This window comes from Mesoplodon bidens, assembly GCF_964165515.1.
Source record: "Mesoplodon bidens genome assembly, chromosome: X".
Lineage (NCBI taxonomy): Eukaryota > Metazoa > Chordata > Mammalia > Artiodactyla > Ziphiidae > Mesoplodon > Mesoplodon bidens.
This window is the reverse complement of record NC_138163.1, coordinates 126,662,008-126,684,003: the sequence shown is the minus strand read 5'-3', so window position 1 is coordinate 126,684,003 and position 21,996 is coordinate 126,662,008. Positions and strand designations below refer to the sequence as shown.

General features: G+C 42.1%; 1 protein-coding gene across 5 annotated transcripts in view; it reads left to right on the top strand.

Moving 5' to 3' along the window:
* The window catches only part of REPS2 (RALBP1 associated Eps domain containing 2), a 241,568-nt gene that overhangs the window by 124,393 nt on the left and 95,179 nt on the right, over positions 1-21,996 (top strand). For 3 of the 5 annotated variants that reach the window (XM_081223250.1, XM_081223249.1, XM_081223253.1), the window contains exons 9-13: positions 364-458; positions 5,395-5,464; positions 6,930-6,983; positions 11,675-11,720; positions 15,065-15,201. In XM_081223250.1, coding sequence (XP_081079376.1) covers positions 364-458; positions 5,395-5,464; positions 6,930-6,983; positions 11,675-11,720; positions 15,065-15,201 — 402 coding nt within the window. The remainder of the gene's footprint in view (positions 1-363; positions 459-5,394; positions 5,465-6,929; positions 6,984-11,674; positions 11,721-15,064; positions 15,202-21,996) is intronic. The other 2 variants (XM_081223252.1, XM_081223251.1) reach the window with 1 other exon arrangement.

Sequence of the window (21,996 nt, the reverse complement as noted above, 5' to 3'; positions counted from 1 at the left end):
GTGATAGTGATGGTTAAGGTGGAAACTGACTTCTGTGTTACAACATGAAATGCTGACAGCGTGGGCCCTCCAGCAGGAGTGCTGGCAGTTCAAGTCCTTGCTCTTCATTTACTGGCTCTCCGACCTTGACTAAGGTGCTTACCTTCGCTGCTCCTTAGTTTTATTGCGTGTAAAGTGGGCATGGCAGAAGTACTAGCTTGTATATGTAAAGAACTTGAAATACTACCTCAGCGTGATTAGTGCCATCTCTAGTATACAGGAGCTGGCTGATTTTGTTGCTCTATTTACCAAGCACAGAAAAGCTGCTAGGAAACACCATGACTATAGTATATATTCTTATGCATTCTTTTTGTTTCTTCTTAGCCTTTCCTAAGCCCAAGTGGGAGTGTGCGTTATTTGATTCTTATTCTGAGTCAGTGCCAGCAAACCAACAACCCCGTGACTTGAATCGGATGGAGGTAAAAGATCTTCATGTGTTAATAAGTAAGGATGTGTGTACTATTAAATCCATTAGCTGATTGTTCTTTACAAACTCTGGAAAATTTGATTTCATAACGATTTCTCTTAATACTTAGTACTTACTTTGAAGCTCAGCATTTCAAATCTAGACACCAGATATATCTATAATTATCTTTTTTTCTCTTCTCCCTAAAACTAGATTTGGTGAAAAAGCAAAGTAGCCTCTTGACCTTTTAGAGGTGAAAGTTAGGTATAGCCAAACTAAGCCAGAAAAATGTAAGCCAGGTTATTTACTTTAACCGAGCTTTAATTTTGAAGTAAACATTGTAAAGTTCTATTTTTAGCAGCTGATTATTAACAAGGTGTAATGAATCAGAACAGTTTTGAGAGGAGGTTTGAGAACTGTATATGAGGGCCCCAGATCACATTGAAAGCTGCCTGATTTGGATGATCCTTAAGAGAAACCCGAAGAATTCCTATAACGTTGGGCCACTGATGCAGGGGCTTAACTGTGTGCTTTAGGCGTCCTTATGGTTATTGTTAATATCAGCACTTTCGTCACCATCACCACCATCATGATTGCTGTGATGACAACTTACGATATCTGCTGTTCCCACCCTGAAAAAAAGTCTGGAAATGTTTCATAAATGGAGGTTTGTTCATAGGCTCCTATTACAGTGCCCCGACGTTGCAAGATGATAGAAGTCAGAGGCAGGATACAGGGCCATTTAAAAAATTTCTTGTGATTGTGTGTGATTATTTATTCTTTCCCACAAGGCTCTCGTGCCTGTAGTGCATGTTGTGGATGCCATCCTCTGCTCCTCTCTGAGCGAATCAAGCCTGCTTCTGCTGCGCCCCCTCTGATAACGTCTCTCTTGGCCTCTCTACTGCGCTTTCTTTGAGTCGTAGTCTCCGTGTTCCTTTCCTCAGCAGATTTCTACTCGGAAGGAGATAAAGTGATTTCAGGTGGAGTGATAGATGTACATTCGAAGAGTTTTGGCTTTTTCAATTTCTTTTTCTGTAGAATGTGTATGATGGTGAAGCAAGTATGATTGTTAGTCACTTTTCCCGGCCCTCAGTGTACTCTGGGGTTGCTGACAGTGTACGGAGAAGTTTGTCTGTCAGGCCAGGACAGACATCTCTACAACTATCTTATGCAGTTGCCCTGTTTTATTTTTTGTTTGTTTGTTTTGTTTTGTCTTTTTGTTTTATTTAAAAAAATTTTTGCTATGGGTACCCCTGCTTGTGTAAAATTATGTTGTTGTTAGGTGATTTACTAAAAAAGTCATTATTCGCATTTTCTCTAGTTAAACATTTTGTTCCAACTTGCCATGGTATCAGATGGGCTTTGCTTTTCCAACAGAGATAAATAATGCTGTTTTTTTTGGGAGAAATTACTTACTGACTCATGTTGCTGTTCTTCATGTACTCACTTATCATCTCTAAAAGGAAAGGAGCAAATATACAGGTGTCTGTGAAGCCTGGAAATGGAGATATTTTAAACACAGGAATGCATGCTTGGAGTTTATTTTATTTTATTATTTTTTTTTTGGCCATGCCACGTGGCTCGTGGGATCTTAGTTCCCCAACTAGCGATTGAACCTGGGCCCTCAGCAGTGAAAGCATGTAGTCCTAACCACTGGACTGCCAGGGAATTCCCCATGCTTGGGGTTTAGATAGATCTTGGTACCAGCCCTGTGAAGGATGACTCCATAAAGGTGTTTGTTGTGAATGGAGCTGTAGCTGAGTCAGGTCTTGAGAAGTTTGCTCAGCAGTACATCTTTTTCTAAAGACAGCAGAGCTGTACCATGTACTTATTTCCATCAAGAATTAAAGATTATAATTTCAGGGACACTTGTCTTTAGCAGTGCTTCTTAGATTACTGGATTTGTTTCTTTTGTAAACAGGCTTATTGAGATATAATTCATATACCATATTCATCTAAAGTATACAATTTGTATAAAGTATACAGTGCTTTTTTGTATATTGACAGTTGTGCAACCATCACTATAGTCGAATTTTAGAACATCTTCATCACTCCAAAAAGAAAGCCTGTACCCATTAGCAGTCATCTACTGTTCCCCGCTTCCTCCAGCCTCTAGTAATCACTAACCTATTTTCTGTCTCTGAATTTGCCTATTCTGGACATTTCATATAAATAGAAATGTAAAATATGTGTCTTTTGTGACAGGCTTCTTTCACTTAGTATAATGTTTGCTTTTGATCTTCCAGTTTTATTGAGATAGAGTTGACATATAGCACTGGATAAGTTTAAGGTGTACATACAGCAAAGTGATTTGACTTACATACATCTTGAAATGATTACTGTGTTAAGTTTAGTGAACATCCATCATCTCACATAAATACGCGCCATTAAAGAATTAGGAAAAAAGTTTTTTTCTTGTGATGAGATCACTTTGTGTAATGTTTTAAAGTTCATTCACATTGTAGCATGTATCAGTGCTTCATTCCTTTTTATTGCTGAATAGTATTCCGTTGTATGGATACTAACACATTTTTTTGTTTGTCCATTCTTCAGCTGATGGACATTTGGGTTGTTTCCCCTTTTGGGCTGTTAGAAAAAATGCTGCTATGAATGTCCATGTACAAGTTTTTGTGTGCACACATGTTTTCAATTCTGTTGAGTATATATTGAGGAGTGGAATAATTGGATCATATTGTACCTTGTGTTTAACTTTTTGAGGAACTAACAAACTACTTTCCAGAGCAGCTGCACCATTTTACATTCCTCCACCAGCAGTGTATGTGGGTTCCAGTTTCCCCATACCCTTGTTAACATTGGTTATTATCTGTCTTTTTGATTTTAGCCACCCTAGTGGGAGTGAAGTGGTATCTCGTGGTTTTGATTTGAATTTCCTAATGACTACTGATATTGAGCATCTTTTTGCGTGCTAAGTAGCCATTTGTATGTCTTCTTTGGTGAAATATCTATTCCTATCCCATGTCCATTTATAAACTGGGTTGTTTATTGAGTTGTAAGTGTTCTTTATATATTCTGGATATAAATCTCTTATTAAATGTATAATTTGCAAGTATTTTTCTTTGTTTTTCCCTCCCTTTCTTGATAGTATCCTTTGTAACACAAATGTTTTGTATTTTGATGAAGTTCAGTTTATCTAATTTTTTTCTTTTTTTGCTTGTGCTTTTGGTGTCATATCTAAGAAACCATTGCCTAATACAAGATCATGAAGGTTTATTCTTATGTTTTCTTCTAAGGGTTTTATAGTTTTAGGTCTTACATTTAGGTCTGTGATCCATTTTGAGTTAATTTTTATATATGCCGTGAAGAAGAGGTCCAACTTCATTCTTTATTTTTATATGGATATCGAGTTGTCCCAGCATCATTTATTGAATAGACAGTTTTCTCCCACTGAATTGTTTTGTACCCTTACTGAAAATCAGTTGACCACAAATTTAAGGGTTTATTTATGGATTCTCATTTCTATTCCATTGATCTATATGTCTGTCATTATGTGAGTACTACAGTGTTCTTGATTACTATAACTTTTTGTTAAGTTGTTCTCCTTTTTCAAGAATATTTTTGCTATTCTGGGTCCCTTACATTTTTACATGAAATTTACGACCAGCTGGTCAAATTCTGCAAAAAAGCAAGAAGGATTGCTTCAAATCTGTAGATGGATTTAGGGAATATTACCATCTTAACAATATTAAGTCCTCTGACCCATGAGCATGGGGTGTCTTTCCTTTTATTTAGATTTTAAAAATTTCTTTCAACAGTGTTCTTTTGGATTTCTTTTTATCTATATTTTCTACTCCTAAATTATTTTATTCTGCTATGGATCTGGATTACAGTCCAGGTGGGACAAGAAAATAAAAGAAGGGCGCTGTTGAGATACATTCTCTGTTCTAAATTACATCTGGAAGCTTCATTGTAATGCCAAGAATGACTTGCCTGTGGATGGCTAAACCCTAGATCAGGTTACCACCAAGCAGTATTCTAACTCCATTCTTTGAAACAGTTTGAAAACAGAAGTACTGCTTATGTCTCTTGGGCTGTTCAGATTCTGAGAGGTAAACCAGTTAACCTTTTGGAGCACCGGCTAACTCCAGGAATTTACCCTACTTCTTTAAGTTTTAAAATTTATCTTTATTTGACTTTTTTAATATGTTTAAAATAAAAAGAATATCAAAAGGCATATAGTGACAAGTTCTCCTGTTATCCCTATCCCCACCTACCAATCACCCTTCAATTTTTATATATCTTTCTAGAATGTGTTTATATATATATCAACTATGAATATGTATTATCCTTTAATCTTATCAGAGGACAGAGTCCATGTTAATTGAGAGTGTAGAAGAAATTATAGTAAGTAGATTTTACATAGAATTTTAAGCTAATCAATACTTGATCAGTTTGGGTATTCATCTTCTTAGTGTAACTGAGGACTTCTCCCTTCAGTGAGTTAGCAGAAAATTTTGTTCTGCTCATCAGTAAAATTCTCTTATTCCATAACAAGGAGGCTGTTTGAATCAGGGTTGAACACCCTCTACATAAGAGATCCTGGCAAATACCCATGTGATGGGGCCACTTGTCAGAACCTCTCTCTGCTTGTGAGAAAGTACCTAGAGCACAGGTTTGTTCTTGACTGGTGTCGTGGGCAAATGCTCCACAACTCTGGCTGAGTCCCACACCAGATTGAGATATAATGTGTGGTCTATACATGTACCTCAATCTAAGTCATTATTTTTTCCCTCTGTGTATATAAATTTTTCAATACAAATTAACTTATACCTCACTAGAAACCTAAAAAGTAAAATAGTATTAAATGTCAGGGTTTATGGGAGGCAGAAATATTGACAAGACACATAGCTTTTAAAAACATTTGCATCAGATGTGCACATCACTTCATTTCCATTCCAACCCATATTATTAATTTACTTTTCTTTTCCAAGAAGCTATCTATTAAAGACATGGCCGACTTTCCTGTCCCTACCCAAGATGTGACTGGTGATGACAAACAAGGTATGAAAAGAATAAGTTTTCTCCCTTTAGGGACATTTTACCTATATATATTTTTAATCTACTTCTCTTGGAATGGCTGGCTTCTAGAGCATCTGAGGACTGTTCTCTGTATATGAACACATTTGGGTGGATTAAGTAGTTCCAATTGCTGTCACAAAACTATAGTTCATAAAGTGGTAACAAGACCATGAGTGTCCAAAGCCCCTTCAGTTACGACCCCGTGCTCACTGCTGACCCTCAGGCTACTCCAACATCTTTTACTGGAATCTGATCGTACTAATTAGGAAATGACTAGAAGTGAACGGTTTGTGAGCATAACATCTTGTGTTGGCAGATGTGATCCCAGAATATCAATATACATGCACATTTGTACACGGGTCTAATCCTCGAGGAAGTTACCTTCTGGAGAGAGTTTCTACCCCTGGGCTTTATGCTCTGTGACCTTGTGGGTGTTGGGTTGTGATGATTTGCTTATCTAACTGGACGGGTGAGAGCAGTGCAGCACGGTGTTCCGTGTTACAGCTAGCATCAAGCACAGGGATGAGTTGGCCTGGGACTTATCTAGAAGAGCAGGAGGAACAGCCCACCTCCTGCCATACTTCTATATAAGGCTTTATAATCTATCAGGTCCTTCCTCATGCACTGTATTATTCAGTCCTCACAAAGTGGAATGGAGGCTGGTATGTTTTATCACATAAAATATAGAGATGAGTAAACTAAAGTTCAGGCAGTATGAATTATTTGCTCAGTAAGAAAAAGAGCAGGGATAAGAACCAAGATTTTTGAATTCTCAAGCCAGTATTCCTTCTATTATCTGATATTGATTCACTGCCCATGAATGAAAGGCTTATCAGAAGGGACTAAAAATCAGTGAAGCTATTTCAGGTTTTGTTATCATGACCTGCCATGGATGTAGCTTTGTATGGGAGTTAAACATGAAAAATGTTTCCCATTAGGAAACAGTAATTGCATGCTCTCTGTTTCAGTATTTGCTCAGGAGAGGCAGGCAGACCTAGATGTTGTCTGTGGCAGCAAGTACTCTGATTACTGTCTTTACTAGTGGGTCTTAGCCTTGACTACCCATTGGAATAACCTGGCGAGCTCTAAAAATCCTGAATCCTGGCTCTCACTCTCAGAGAGATCCTTATGTCTTTGCTCTGGATGTCAGGAAAGAAACGGGGAAATTTGATACTTCCTGGTAATACTCCTCCCAGCCACTAGAGGCACTCTCTCTGGAACATTGAAAATACCTCTGTTCTTTGTAGGAGGAGAACCTGTTACCATAGTTTAGGAGACTTTTATTGTTTTAGTAAGTGCTATAGCAACTTATAGATGTTTGTAACACCGTTTTCATAAGTGATGACTAGGGATTCTTTGTTTTAATGTAATGTGTCTGAGACATAAAAAATTTTTTTCTTTACTTTTCTCTCTCTTGTTCTTTGAAAACAAAACGAAACACTGCTAGCTTTGAAGAGTGCTACGGATGAAGCCTTACCAAAGGATATGTCCGAGGATTCAGGTAGGAGAAAACCAATTTAATATATTTTTAATGTAATTATTTCTTAAACAAACAAACAAACCAAAACAACCCTGTAGTTTCAGTGAGAAAACTGGTACATCTGTGATAGTATATATATATATATATATATATATATGTATATATACATACATATATATATATATATATATACACATACATATATATATATATATATATATATATATATATATTTCTGTCCAAATATTTGTCTTGTGTTTTATTCTAAGGAAACCTTTTGGTTTCTTTTTTACTCCTCCCCTCTTCTCAGGTATGAGAAGAGGGTGATTTCTTTTTAAGTTCTGAATATAGGTTTTACTGAAAGGATTTCTCAGTTTGAATCGAGGGCCTCATTGTCACTAAGTATAAAATTGAGAAGGCTTGGATTTGGGAAGATTTCAACAAGCCACTGTGATCTCTGTGTAGAGTAAGCTGATGGGGTGGATTAATGGGAGGCTCACAGGTGAAACTTTGCATTTCCAAAGCATAAATCTCAAACGCTTTCATTATGCTTCACCACCAGGAAGGCAGGTAAATGTGCTTACACCTGGAGTGGATTCCAGGGAGAGAAATAAAAGTCATGTTTGCCCAGGTTCTTGGAGAGTCAGAACTGTGTCTGGGAACCATGGAGGTGGTCAGGCCTGTGGCCTCAGCTTTCTCGACAGAGCCATCACTGAACCAAGGTGGACCTAGCTGAGAACAAACTGGCTAGGGATGGCGTTACTGTTTGGAGCTCTGGTTATGAGCACATGAAAGAAGTTGCTGCTTTCTCTTTTATTGTTATCTCTCTTAATATTTCATAAGTAAATCATGTTTGTTTTGTTTAACTAGCTATCATCCAGGCTTTATTTTTTTTTAAGTTGGAACAAAGGAATCAGTATACATCGAGGCTTATGCTACAGTACAGTATTTCCCAAACACTAAGTTCGTTTAAGGTTTAAAAGAGAGAGGGGGGCTTCCCTGGTGGCGCAGTGGTTGAGAGCCCGCCTGCCGATGCAGGGGACACGGGTTCGTGCCCCAGTCCGGGAAGATCCCACATGCCACGGAGCAGCTGGGCCCGTGAGCCATGGCCGTTGAGCCTGCGCGTCCAGAGCCTGTGCTCTGCAACGGGAGAGGCCACAACAGCGTGAGGCCCACATACCACAAAAAAAAAAAAAAAAAAAAAAAAAAAGAGAGAGGGGTAGAGGGAGAGAGAGGGATGGAGGGAGGGAGAATGAATATGAACGAGAATATATGATTGATTGCAGTGATGAGGCCTAAGAATCTGTATTTTTAGGCAGCCCCTCCCCCCCAGGGGGTTCTAATGTTCAGCCTGTTTTGGGAACCACTACCTCTAGAAAGCAACGTTAAGAAATAGAAAATTAAGATCATAGATCAACTATGACTCCAAAAGTGGTAGGAATTCTCAAGCCTAGTTTTGGCTTTTGGAACTGATTTTGGTTCCTTCATCATAGGCGGAAATGCTCTATTTGCATAGGACAGATGCCTGAGGTAGATACTTTCCAACTCTAATTTCTGGAAATGAAGTGGATACATCCTAGTTTTTGTGAACTTCATGTTATGGTATCAGTAAAAGTTATTTAAATTTGGAGTGTTAAATTGTGCTTCTCCAACAGCCTTTTAGGCTGATAACTCTTCCTATTTTTTCCATGAGCATACGTGTTCTCTGGGGCATGAGCTTTAGATGTCATTTTCAACATTCCTTCATTGAATAGGGCATGGCGTCACCAGACATAACCTATCAGGGTGTGCGTGCCACAGTACGTGAAGTATATCTGAATTTGTTTCACATTCTGCCTGGGAGCATACTATGTGGTTTCTGATTTGTTCTTCCCTTTGCTGCCCTTTCTGGAGTGGATATGAGGGAATCCCTCATCTGAAAACGTATTTAATACCCTCTTTTCCGGGGAATGTTTGGATTCCTAGCGGGAGACACAAGAGTTTCAAGGTGGTGGTTTCTAATTCTGGAAGGCTGTCCATGCCACGTGGGCAGTTCACCTCAGTTGAGTTGCCGCCTTCTGGAGAATTAAACTTTAGGCTTGCCCTCCTATCCTGTTTCTGTTTCCTGGAAAGATGACATGCCTGGAGTGTTCTAGGAAGTTCTGATTCTTCTTCCCTCTGCCCAGCTCAGTGAGAAGCTGCGATCCGCCCGTGGGCTTCTGCCTGGATTCTGACCCAACCTGCCCTTGCCATTTTTGTGGATATTCACATGCTCCAAATGCTGAGTCTGACTTTCAGGGGCTTGGAGGCTGATGGAAGACTTAGCTAAAATCGTATTCTGCAGCTTTTTCTGATCTCGAACCTGTGGAAGCTTACCAGCCCTGCCTGGGATCTCATTTCCCTCTTTTGCTCTTCCTTCCACGGTGGGTGGTGATAACCATGATAGTAGTAATGGTGGTGAAGGAAATGTGGTGGCTTACAGATGGGATGGGACTGTGTCATCAGGGAACGCGGTATTCCTTGTTACGTATTTTTCTCATAGACCCTTACCCTTTGAAGTGCTGAACATGTACATATTAGTGGAATCTGCTGGATTTCTTAGCTAACGGCACATTCTAGCCTAATTCAAAAGGCCATACTGCACCACGGCCATCTTTTTCTGTGTCTCCAGGTCCTGCCGAGGGCGTCGGGCCTGCTCGCCCTCACGCTGTAGTCTTCAGCCTGCTGTTGGTGATTCTCACAGCTGCCCAGTTGCTGGCTGCCACCGCTTGGTCTCTCCTTCCATTCCCTGCACCCACCTGCACCTCCTGTGCTATCCTAGAAGGAGCTAAATTTCAAAACCAGATTTCTAAGCTTGAAAAATTAGGAACACCCTACAGCAGTAATATGTTGCAATTCTAGAATACATTTAGTTTTTAAAGCGCCTTCACTTTCTTATCTCTCTGAGTGAGAAAGGGGCCTCATTTTATTATCTTCATTCTGTAGGTGAGGAGACTGAGGCTCATGGAGGTCACAACTAGAGGCCAGGAGTAGCCCCTGGACCTCAGGACTCCTGGCCTGGTCTCCACGCCTCAGCCACACCCATCACGCCATCTGCCTGCCTGTCTATCTCTCACCAGCAGGGTTCCCCGCTCCTTCCACACCCATCCCTCCCCCTGGCATAAAGACAAAGATAGTGGCAGTGGACAAAGGAAGTAACAGTCACCGCGGTCTGGTTTGGGGAACAGTGTTTTAAAATGGCTGAGACTTCTGCCCACATATTTCTGGGAAGCAGTGGGGCCTGAGAGAAGCGGGCCGGAGCCAGCCGTGGGCAGCCTGCTTGGAAGGTGGCCCTCAGTCCCATGGTGAGTGGCCGTTGCACCGTCCGCCCAGCCCCCAGGTAGCCTGCTGTGCTGGAGGAGAGGCTTTTTCTTGGGCCGCCATCTTTTGCCGCCAGGGGGCTGGAGGAGGGGAGGTGGTTTTCCATCTTCGTGTGGGCGGACGAGACTGGGCAAGTCAGGCTCACACTGCTTGGGCTTCCCATGCTTCTCGGGGCTCCAGCAGCCTTTCAGTTGTTTGCAGTTAAAAGATGCCCGTGTCCGCACTCCAAGAAGCCAGAGCGCTTCAGTTGGGAGAAAAGCATGTCTTCTATAGCTGACTGAAGCTAAGGGGAGGTGTGTTGCTAGTTTGCTCTGGGCCTTGTTAGCATTTCAGCTCCGCATTCTGCCCTGCTTATCCAACCCAAGGAGTTTAATGATCGTCAGAAATCCAGCATGCTTCATACCAAGGAGGGGTTTTATCTTTGGAGTAATGTAAAAGAGGATGGCATCATGCAGTGAGACATTTTCTTTCCGGAAAAATTTGTGCAAACAGTATACAAACTATATTCTCCTTGCTCCTAGTTAGTAGCACCTTTTCTTTGAATTTTTATGACATTTTATGATGAAAAATTTGCAATGTTTGCAAAACCTTAGCACAGCTAGTGGTTTCTAAAGTTGTCTTCCACAGAGGATTGAAAACGTAAAAAGAGGATTAATGTTTTTGTAAGTATTTCTCATTACTCCCAACAACTTATGATGGGAAAGTAGGCTCTGTGTGTTTGGTAGTGAGCAAGCTAGTTCATGATTTAAATTGGAGAAGGAAAAGTTGTATGGTTGACAAAATATTTTAATGATTTCACTTCATAATATTCTCTGTACAATTTGGGACACAAGAATATTTTCTTATAGGAAAAGCTGCATAGATCATTTCGACTTAACTGTGGGACTTTGATTTCTTGTGGTCATGCGGTCCTGGTGGTGTATTTTAAGAAAATCTTAAAATATGTAGCCCAATAGATTTCTTCCTAGCCTTCAGGGGAGACTGGTTCAAAATCTGTTATTACTAGGCTATCGTGATAGACCAAGAAACCCTCAAGTCTGAACCCATCATTGTATAAATAGATAACCTCTTGAGAGAGTTGTCTTTTAGGCCGGAATTGGTTCATTCATCATCTTCGATTTGAGAATGGCTTCATGGCTAATGCTCTGATGAAAGGAAAAATATGTTGGCTTTTCTTTCTTCTTAATTGTGCCTTTAGCTTTAGAAATAAAATTATGGAATCATGAAAATGTGGAAGTGGTCAAGTTTTCCACACGGATACCTGTACCTCCTGTTTACCTGTTGATGTGTTCTGTACTAGCCCAGGTGCTGCTTAAAACCTGTTTAACTGCAGACATGAAACCCAAGCAAACAACATCTAATCTTTATTTCAGCCACTCCTAAGGATTCCAACAGTCTCAAAGCAAGACCAAGATCCAGGTAGTGTTTGTTTAACTTCTGCTTGAATGCCCTTTGTGCCATGTCCCTGACTAGAAACAAACCTCCCAACCCAAAATCTTTTCTCTTCAATTTGAAGCTTAGGATGAGGGTGAGTTCACTCATCATGAGGGGCCTGACTGGAGCCCACAGTGCTGCTGGGGAGGCGCTTAGTTTCTGTGTTTGTTGGTGCTGGGAGAGGGGCTGCTGCTCTCCAGCCACCTGACACAAAGAAGGGGCAATGTGATGTGACCCGGTTGCTGCAGGATGATAACGAATAGGGGGAAAGTAGCTTTGGAAAGCAGGAAATACCGTTAAAAGGTAACTAACACTGAAATGTCCTATCATGACAAGGTGAACACCAAAAAATAGGAAGTCTGGGGGATAAAATCTAGAGTAGGGAACTACAGTGCTTCGGTGATTTCAGTGCGGCTCGAAACTTCAGGTAAGCAGTGTTTGTGGACTGTTTCATCCTCGTAGAGCCTCTTCTCAACTTCACAGTTTTTAAGTCAGTAGAGGTTAGTAGAAGAGGGAGAGCCAGTAAGGCAGTGCTGTGATTGACGTCAGACATCAGAAGGGAGGAACGAAGAGAAATACAGACTCTCATAGAAATACTAGAACCTCAAAGAGGGGAAATGGTGTTGAGACTGCTCTTTACCAGTAGACTGCAGTGGGAGACAGGATGCTACGTGTGTGTTTTCCAAGTTCTGCTTTGGCTCTTAGTGACTTTTTTCCTCCTTTGGCTGCTGGATGTATTCCTGAGAATGTGAATTTAAATCTGACCATATTTTGTATGCTTGCAATATTGCCAATTTAAGGAACTCTCGTCTCCTTGTAAGTCAAAGAGTTACCCCTTGTAGAAGGTACAGATATCTGTGTTCATATTTTTTAAAATAATAGGTACACTAATTCATTTTGGTAGGAAAGGAAGTTATAGTTCCTGTTTCTCTCTATGGCCACCACATTTACTCATCCTGATTTTGAAGGATGAATGGATCTTTTACAAGTTAGTCCATGCTGGCTTTAGGATGTAGGAATAGTAACATTTATCTGCCTTCATAGTAGGCAAACCCTTCTCTGAATGGCAGAAATTGAACCTCACAGTTTTTACTTCATCTGGCTTCCTCTCAAAGCGAGTGAAATGACAAAATCTCAGTCACATATTCTATTATTAATATCTCTGCTGGGCTTCCCTGGTGGCGCAGTGGTTGAGAGTCCGCCTGCTGATGCAGGGGACACGGGTTCGTGCCCCGGTCCGGGAGGATCCCACGTGCCGCGGAGCGGCTGGGCCCGTGAGCCATGGCCGCTGAGCCTGGGCGTCCGGAGCCTGCGCTCCGCAATGGGAGAGGCCACGGCAGTGAAAGGCCCGCGTACGGCAAAAAAAAAAAAAAAAAAAAAAAAAAAAAAATCTCTGCTAAATTTTATATACTATTCTTTTAGGGATTGGTCTCTTGGTCTAATTTGGATGTTTTTATTTTCACTACACCCAACTGGGTCCTTACTGAGACCATGAGAATTAAATTATTTTAATCCTCCTTTTTAGAATACTAAAGCCATGTAGAAATGTAAGGGGAAAAAAAAAAAGAAATGTAAGGGAAAGGGAAATCACCCTTCTAACACTGCTACATTCATCATTTTGTTGATTCCCTGCACATTTATGTTTTAATTGGTTGCAGTCATAGTTTTACTGTATCACTTATTGGATATTCATTTAACTTTCCATATAAAAATACAAATACACAGGTTATATATGGAAGTAAAATGGAATAAGATGTAGTATGAGATTGTGTGCTCAATTATATGTATGTGTGTATATATACACATGCACACACATGCCTTATACACGTACACATTATTTTCTCTTTCTTGAGTGAAAATGTCACTAGAGCTGTATCTGGCATAGAAAGTTCTTTCTAGCCAGGGTCTCTAATTTCCTTTTTTAATCAAGAGTTCCCATTTGAAAACTTTGTTGTCCTTTTCTTTGGATTCCCTTTTATTCTGGTTGAAAGGATCAGAGCACCCTTCCTGCTAGTTCCCGCCTGCCTTTGCCTTGCCTGTCTTGCCAGTTGTGTTACAGGGACCACCCCAGAGCATGTCACATGCCATTATGGTGGCTTTATTAAAGATTGCAACCTTGCATGACAAAAACCCTCTGGACTACCACAAAGAAACCTTGAGGAAGTTATTCAGGAAAATAAGAACTTGCTGTGTCAAAACCAGCTTTACCAAGAACTGAAGTTGCTTAATAGTAATGGATAGATTCTAATTTCCTAACTGCCACTGTAATAGCTAAATACCAAGACACTTTTCTGAGTTTAATTTATCTGTAGGACACATCTCTGATCAAAGGTCATTTTCTTCTTTGACAGGAAGTTAGCTCGGAAGCTGAATAGAACAGACATAAGATGTACACATGAGCTTCTTAGAAAATCATATTGGGAATTCATCCACAAACTTATTCCTAAGCGATAGAGTAATGTACTGAGTTGAATTAATTTAGTAAATAAGTAGGGCTCTAATATATAGTCTAGCTGTGCCCCAAGTTTTCTTCCCTGGCTCATAGGCAGGCAGTCTCAGAACATTTTAAAGATATAATTTAGAAACTGAGACTGGAATGTGAATGAAACCTGTGTAACCTTCTAGCTATGTGACCTTTAGCAACTTACTTAGTTCCTTTTTCATTAAATGCCGTGAATTGGAGTTATAATCTCTGAAATTGCCTAGTTAGCTCCTACCTTGTAACAGATTGAGAGAGAAGGTTAAGAGGAGGCTTTTGCTTTGAAAATTTCCCCAAACCTGTATTTCTCATGGTAAGACAACCAAGGCCCCTCAACCTGACTGATGTGTGTTTTCCTCTCCTGAATTTCATTTGTGGCATATTCCGTTGAACATTTGATTGTTACTCTCAGCTTATCTGTCCCAGTTCCATATGTGCCTGTTATCACGTTTGCATGTAAACAGGAGAAGAGTTCTGCGGTCAGTTAATACCATGAAGCCCTTCTATTAAAGTATGGAAGTACCTAAGTGGAAGGGTTTACGTGTTATTCTTATTAACAATTCCAATCAAAATGGATTTGAATTTACAGAAAGCGTTCCCTCTGGGGTAAATTCAGGTCTAAGGTATAATAAGAGCAAAGAGGTTAAAAAAGGTTGTGACTCAGGGTTGGGGGTTGGGCGCTTGTTGCAGCTGCTGTGGTGTCCAGGGGGCAGCACCGTGCCTGGCTGCTCCGGGAACTCAGCAAGCCTTGGCAGTCGCTTTGTCTTTTGTGGGTATTTTCTGTTTCGGCCCAATTTCAGAGAGTAAAGTTTTGCTGTCTGCCTTCTGACTTTCCCTTATTTTGCTGCAGATCCTACTCTAGCACCTCCATAGAAGAGGCCATGAAGAGGGGCGAGGACCCTCCCACCCCACCACCGCGGCCACAGAAAACCCATTCCAGAGCCTCCTCCTTGGATCTGAATAAAGTCTTCCAGCCCAGTGTGCCAGGTGAAGTGCCCCTCTGCGCCCCAGCCCTTCCCTTTCCCGTTGGAGTCATTGGATGGGTGTCACTGCAGAGGCCTCTGTGGGTCCAGAGAACGAGCAGACTTGGCCAAGACGGCCTTCACGTGGCTGGCACATAGATATCACATGTGTCTGGAGCCTTGCCCACACTTGCTATGGACCAGGAATTATGAAATTCTGTACCCAGAGGATGAAAATGCTTCCTCCCCAGACAGTGCACTGAGTGTGTGGCCAGGGTCTTGTTCTCTGCATCGTGGTAATTTGTGTCCAGGATTGCCATCTGTGATTTCCTCAGACGCTTATGCCGTTCTTCTGTGACAGGTCTCGGTGGTCAATGCCTGGCCAGAATTTTCTGCATTTTATCCTTCTGGTGAAGATCCTGTGTCCTCCAGGCTTAATGCTTAAGGGGGCTCTGCTTTCTAAATCTGACTGATGGTTAGGTGTTTAGTGTGGGCATCTGGGTCAAGGGCTCGTTCAGTTGGGCTGCTCTGGGGCTTCTGGGGATGGGACTTGCTCAAGGCAGCTGCTGTACAGCTGGGCGGGAGGCGGGGAGTGTGGGGCGGCCTGTCTGCTCCCCTGGCTCCTTGTGAAGAGGAGCTGTCCTCCCGGGAGCCTGCGGAACTGCAGATGCGAGCCATGCCTTCACATGAGTGAAGGTGCTAGCGTACAGCTGCTGTCCCAAGTGTTATTTTGGGAGGCGCAAGGGCCTTTCCACTGACTAATGCAGGCAGGCTCTAAATACAATGATTTCCTGGAACTTTTTCTGTATGCCTGTGCATTTTAAATCAAGCCAACCTCAGATGCTAGTGATTTGCAGATGATTATCTTTTTTACTAAAGCAAGGAAAGAATCTCCTTGGCTCACACATGAGCATGACCCCTGTGTCCCGGCAGAGCTCAGCATGTTTTATTTGTTCTAATAAAGTACTCTCCTCATAGTAAAGTTATAGATTGTTTTTTAATATTACCAGAATCTGGAATTCTCTATGAAATTTGATTCTCTGCCATGAGTTCATCAGATAAAAATTTGTCTTGAATTTTCCCCCATACTTTGATCCAAATTCTGGCATAATTTCATAGTAACTGGTATTTGGGGTGGGAGTAGCCACGGATGATGATGCTATAAAAATTTCACGTGGCTGGTGGATGTTGACCTAGAAGATTTTTCTGTGGACACAAGAAGATTAAAACAATCTGGGCAACCATACGTTTTCCTTGCAAGGAGAGAGACTGGAAACATGCCCCCCTCTCTCAGCCTGTATCTCTCTCCCCACGAGGAGCGCCAGCTATGCTGGAGAATGGACGGGCCGTGGCCTTTAACCATGTGGCACCCTAGAGTGGGAGAGAGAAGACTGAATGTGGAGTTCAGCTCAGCTGCTTATTAACTATCTGATTTTCAGCAAGTGGCTTAATCTTTTCTGCATCTCAGATTCCTAATCTCGAAAACAGGACCAACCCTCCAGAGAATTAGAGGGTGTTGATGAGGTAATAGATGTCATTCTAGTAGTGCCATGTTTGGCCCCTAGGCACTCACTCCCACGGAAGACCGATGGGGAGAGGGGGGTCTGAGGAAAGCCCCTGACGCCCTGACCCCCAGTGGGACAGTTCTCTGCCTTGATCCTCGCAGTCCCCGGGACGGCTCGCAGAGGTACCGAGCTGTGGCCACCTGTGGCAGTAGCCCCTCATTAACACACCTTGTCTGGGCCCGCTGCTCTCCTGCCCTGTCGTGCTCGCCTCACACCCAAATCAAATGCCTGCTCCCAAGTCCCAGCGGTAGGGGCTGCTTTCAGGAGAGGCTGAATTCAGCCGGTTTCTCTTTACATCTCCGATGTTGATAGGACTTCAAGGGAAAAGTATTTTCATTTGATAAATGCCAGGGAATAGCTAGGTGGGTGACATCTGTGTTCATAGCTTAATTCCATTGTCTTTCCAGTACAGGTTTACACAAATGAAATTTTAACGAACAGTTTAAATTGATCACATGAGAAACAGAGCATGTCTGCATTATGAAAAGCAGGTGGTACCATTTCATCTACTTAATTTGTTTGCCTGTGGGTTAATTCTCACACGAAAGTACAAGGGTCTGTGTGAAGTATGTAGAATTTTAGTGGATTGCATATTGCTAGAAATTACTTATTAAAATTCTGACAAGCTAGGAAAGCACGAGGTAGAGTCTAAACCAGTCACCATAGCACCCTCAGTGAGAACCGTGGTGGCCACGTAGTCACCCCTCTGCCACACTTGTCGTTATGTGTCACTCTAGCTAAGCTGGGTCACACTGTGCTTGCTGTCCTATATCCTGAGCTTCCTGATTAACCCTCTTTCATAATATGGAGCTGTGTCATTTCTTCGTGCCTGGGTGACGTGGTTGATTGCGCCCTGTGGGGCTTTCTGTGTCCTCGTCTCCCCCCATCTCCTCCTCCTGTCTCTTCCTCATAGTGTCCTCTCGTGCTCACATGCTCCTCCCCTCTCCTCCCCTTCCCTCTCTGCTTCTCTCCTCTCCGCCCGCCCCCACGGAGGCATGGACCTCTCTTTCCCAGGCTCCGCCACCAACCTCTCTCTGCCCTCATGTCATAAACAAGGTAGAGGTTATTAATGACTTCGTATCTATATCTTTGTTTCCTTGTCTACTTATTTTCTTGGGCCGAAGTCGGAGATGCTGAGTCAGAGGCCATATACCTTTGAAGTGTAGACACAGGTTGCCAAACTGTGCTGTCAAAAACTTGTACCTTGTGTACTTATCCCACTGGTAACGTCGCCTGAGAGTGTTTCCTCACACCCTCACCAGCACTGGGTAATGTTCATCTTTTTAATCGTTACATATCTGATAGACAAATGTTTGCATTTCCTTGATTCCTAGTGAGCCTGAACATCTTTTCCTGTGTCGTTATTGGACGTTAATATTTCTTCTTTTGTGAATTGCTCGTGTGGAGGCGCACTTAGCTTCCGGTGCTCCTGCTCTTTGCCCAACCACAGAAACCACTTGTCTCCTCTTCATTTTTCCTATGAGGGTCTGGACCTGTCTTATCTCAAGCCCTTGGGAATGTGAAGGTGGCCTGGGGGAAGCTAAGCTAACCTGCTCCTTCATGCGGTCCATGTTCTTCCAGCCCCCAGTACCCCATCTTTTAGCCAACTTTATCACTTAAGACAGACTCTACTACCTAGGCCATCCTGTTTATAACAATAGAAGAACGAGGAAAGGTAAAGAAAACAGGGAAAGATAATGTGCGATGAAATAAGATATGAACTTGAGTTGAAAAGGAAAGATAAAGTGAAGCTAATGTTTTTAAAAATGAGAATCACAGGATTTTGAAAACCAGAGTGAATGAGGCTAAGTTGCTGAGTCAGAGTAGCCTAAAGTGGAGCGATAGTGTGGAGAAGAAGTAGGATGGAGAGAAGGTGCAAAGAAGCAAGAATGAAAGAGGAAAAGGTGAGATGGTTGTTATATAGTGGTGATGATGTTTATACAGAGGGAGAAGCAAATAGGATAAGAGCCCGAAGAGACCAAGCGGGGGAGAGCCCACAGACTCGGTATAGGATTCAGACAGCATTCAAAGGACTCTTGGGAAGGAAGGAATAGCTCAGAAGTGGGTGGCATTAATGCCTTCAAATTTATGATAGGTAACATAATATGGGGAAGAATAATGAAGGATTGTTTTAGATTGTAAATCTATAAAAATGAACCAGGCCAACTGTGGCAGTGTGGGACAGTTGGCTTTAACCTTGATATCTGCAAAGAGGGTGTGAACATGTGATTTGCAGGAGTCTAGTCTATCCCAGGGCTCGAGATAGGTAGGTGCTGGCATTACACCTAAAGCGTGTGTTTTCATAGGGAGAAGTTGACATAATAGGATCTCTGTGTGGAAAAGGGAGCTCACCTTTGTCATAGCTGATTCAGGCCATGGAGCCATCCTTTCACAGTCCCATATAGCTGCTCTGTTGGAGAGAAAAAAAGGTGCAAGAAGGTCTAAGGCAATGATGATGCAAGCATACAAAATGTAGAGGCAGTCAAACCTGGGACTTGCTCAGTGAGGTTTAGATTTTATAGCTCTATACTTACAGCCACGTAACATGTTTTATTACTGAAATTCCTGTAAGAAAAATCAGACAGTGAAGACGATACTTTTTAGATCCTAACCTCTTTTTCCTCACTGAAACAGTTGTTTTCATAAGGCTTTTTTCCCTTCCTCGTAAAAGGGTTTCTTCTGTTTCACTGTGTGGGGTGGGAACTCCCTTCCTCCCACTCTTGACACTGCCTTGCCTCCTCCAAAGCCATGGGTTTGCAGCCCGAGGTTTCCATAGTGACAGTCAGCTGCCTCAGTGCTACACACAGCCCTGTCCAGCCACTGAGCCTCCGCCTGGCAGAAAGGGCAGAGATTACGGGGGGGGAGACGTAGCCATTCCTTTAGAGATTCAAACCAAGAATCTTCATCATGTCCGCACAAATCTAACAGGGGCAACTTAGTCCCTTGGATAGAGCTAGCTGCCAGGCAGTGGGAAAGGAAGTCCCTGGCAGGACTGCCACTTCCCAGTGCCACCCTGCTTACTTTAAGAAAGGAGAGTGCATTTCGGTGGACAGCTCTTTCCACCATATCCCGTATGGCCGAGGACACTGAGAGCCACGTGTTAAAACCATTACGATGGCCAAACAAAACACATCCATGGGTAGTATCTGCCCATGGGTAGATAATGTCCTCTCTCTGCTTTAGACACACTGATAATAAAAGTTCACTCCATGGTTAAGAAATTATGGTACATCCATACCATGGAATCTTATGAAGCTGTTAAAAAGAATAAGGTACGTGTACTAGGTGGAGAGCTATCTGAGACGAGTGAGAAAGGCATTGGTGCATGATACGTATGTTCTTCATTGTATAGACAGTTTTTCGGAAGGATACTTGAAAAAGTGGTAACAGTGGTTGCCTCTGGGGAAGAGAATAGGATGACTGGGGCCCAGGCATAAGAGAGAAACTTACTTTTCATCGAATATCCATTTGTATCTCTTCAGTTTTGCCTCATGTACAGATATTACCGACTACAAAAAATTTACTTTTCACTCTATAGCTGTAGTGACCAGATGGCACCTGAGAGTACCAGAGATGGCCTTCCCGGATGAGTTTATCTGTCTCAAACCTGCCTACCAATCTGTATCCAGGGTATTTTTACAACCGTTCTGCTGCCACCTCCTAGAATGGAGCTGAAATGACAGAGCATTCCAGAGCATTCTTTAAGGATTCCTCCTCAGTGGCCCTCCGACACTGAGGAATAGTTTTGGAGGACTTCCCATAGCCTCCATTGTGAGATGTATGGATGGGCAGAGGGTTGTGATAAGGGCTCCGTCTTAATTTGGTGGTGGTGGGGGTGTGTTTATTGAGTGATGAGCTGAGAACAGTTTGTCCTGGGTTTTCTACAGATGAATATTTCTTTCTGCAACTTAATTAAATTAATTAATTAATTTATTTGTTGGGCTTCTTTGGGTCTTTGTTGCTGCATGCAGGCTTCCTCTACTTGCGGCGAGCGGGAGCTACTCCTCCTTGTGGTGCGCAGGCTTCTCATTGCGGTGGCTTCTCTTGTTGCGGAGCACAGGCTCTAGGCGCATGGGTTTCAGTAGTTGTGGTGCACGGGCTCAGTAGTTGTGGCTCGCGGGCTCTAGAGTGCAGGCTCAGTAGTTGTGGCACATGGGCTTAGTTGCTCCGAGGCATGTGGGATCTTCCTGGACCAGGGCTAGAACCCGTGTCCCCTGCATTGGCAGGGGGATTCTTAACCACTGCGCCACCAGGGAAGCCCTGTTTCTGTAACCTTAGAAAAGGTAAACCTCTTGGGAATAAGAGATGGTCTCAGGACCAAACTTGCCTTTCAGGTTTTTTAAAGGATGAATTTGGCCACACACATGGCTATGACCTTACAGATTTCCTTATTGTATCATTGCTGTGAGAGCTACTTGTTCCCTTTTAAAATCTAGTAGGATTTTGAAATCTAGTGGAATTATGGGATTCCTGCCCCATGCCCAGACTTTGGGGTCCACAGTACATAGCCAGCCAAGGGTTCAGTTTGTTCAGTTTTTTTTTAAATGAAAGCTTTATTGAGGTATAATCCACATTCTATAAAATTCACCCTTTTAAAGTGTACAATTCAGTGGCTTTTAGTGTATTCACAGTGTTGTACAGCCGTCAGTATTGTCCAATTTCAGAACATTCTCACCACCCCCAAAAGACACCCCTTACCTTTTAGCAATCATTCTCCACACCACGCTCCTCTCCCCAGAGCCATGGGCAATCACTAACCTACTTTCTGTGTCTATAAGTCTGTCTGTTCTGGACAAATATATATATATATGTATATGTATATATATATATATATATACACATATACATATATATATATAGTCTTTTGTGATGGGCTTCTTTCACTTAGCATCATGTTCGCAAGGTTTATCCATGTTGTAGAATGAACCAGCACTTCATTCCTTTTATGGATGAATAAATAATATTACATTTTATGGATGTGGCACGTTTTATTCATCCATTTATCAGTTGATGGACATTTCGGTTGTTTCTACCTTTTGACTATTATGAATAATATGGCTGTGAACTTTCATGTACAAGTTTTTGTGTAAAAAAGCATATGTTTTCCTTTTTCTTGGGCATATACGGGAGTGGAATTTCTGGGTTATATGTTAACTCTTTGTTGAACATTTTGAGGAACTACTGAACTGTTTTCCAAAGCAGCTGTACCAGTTTGCCATCTCAGTAGCTATGTATGAGGATTGCAATTTCTTCAT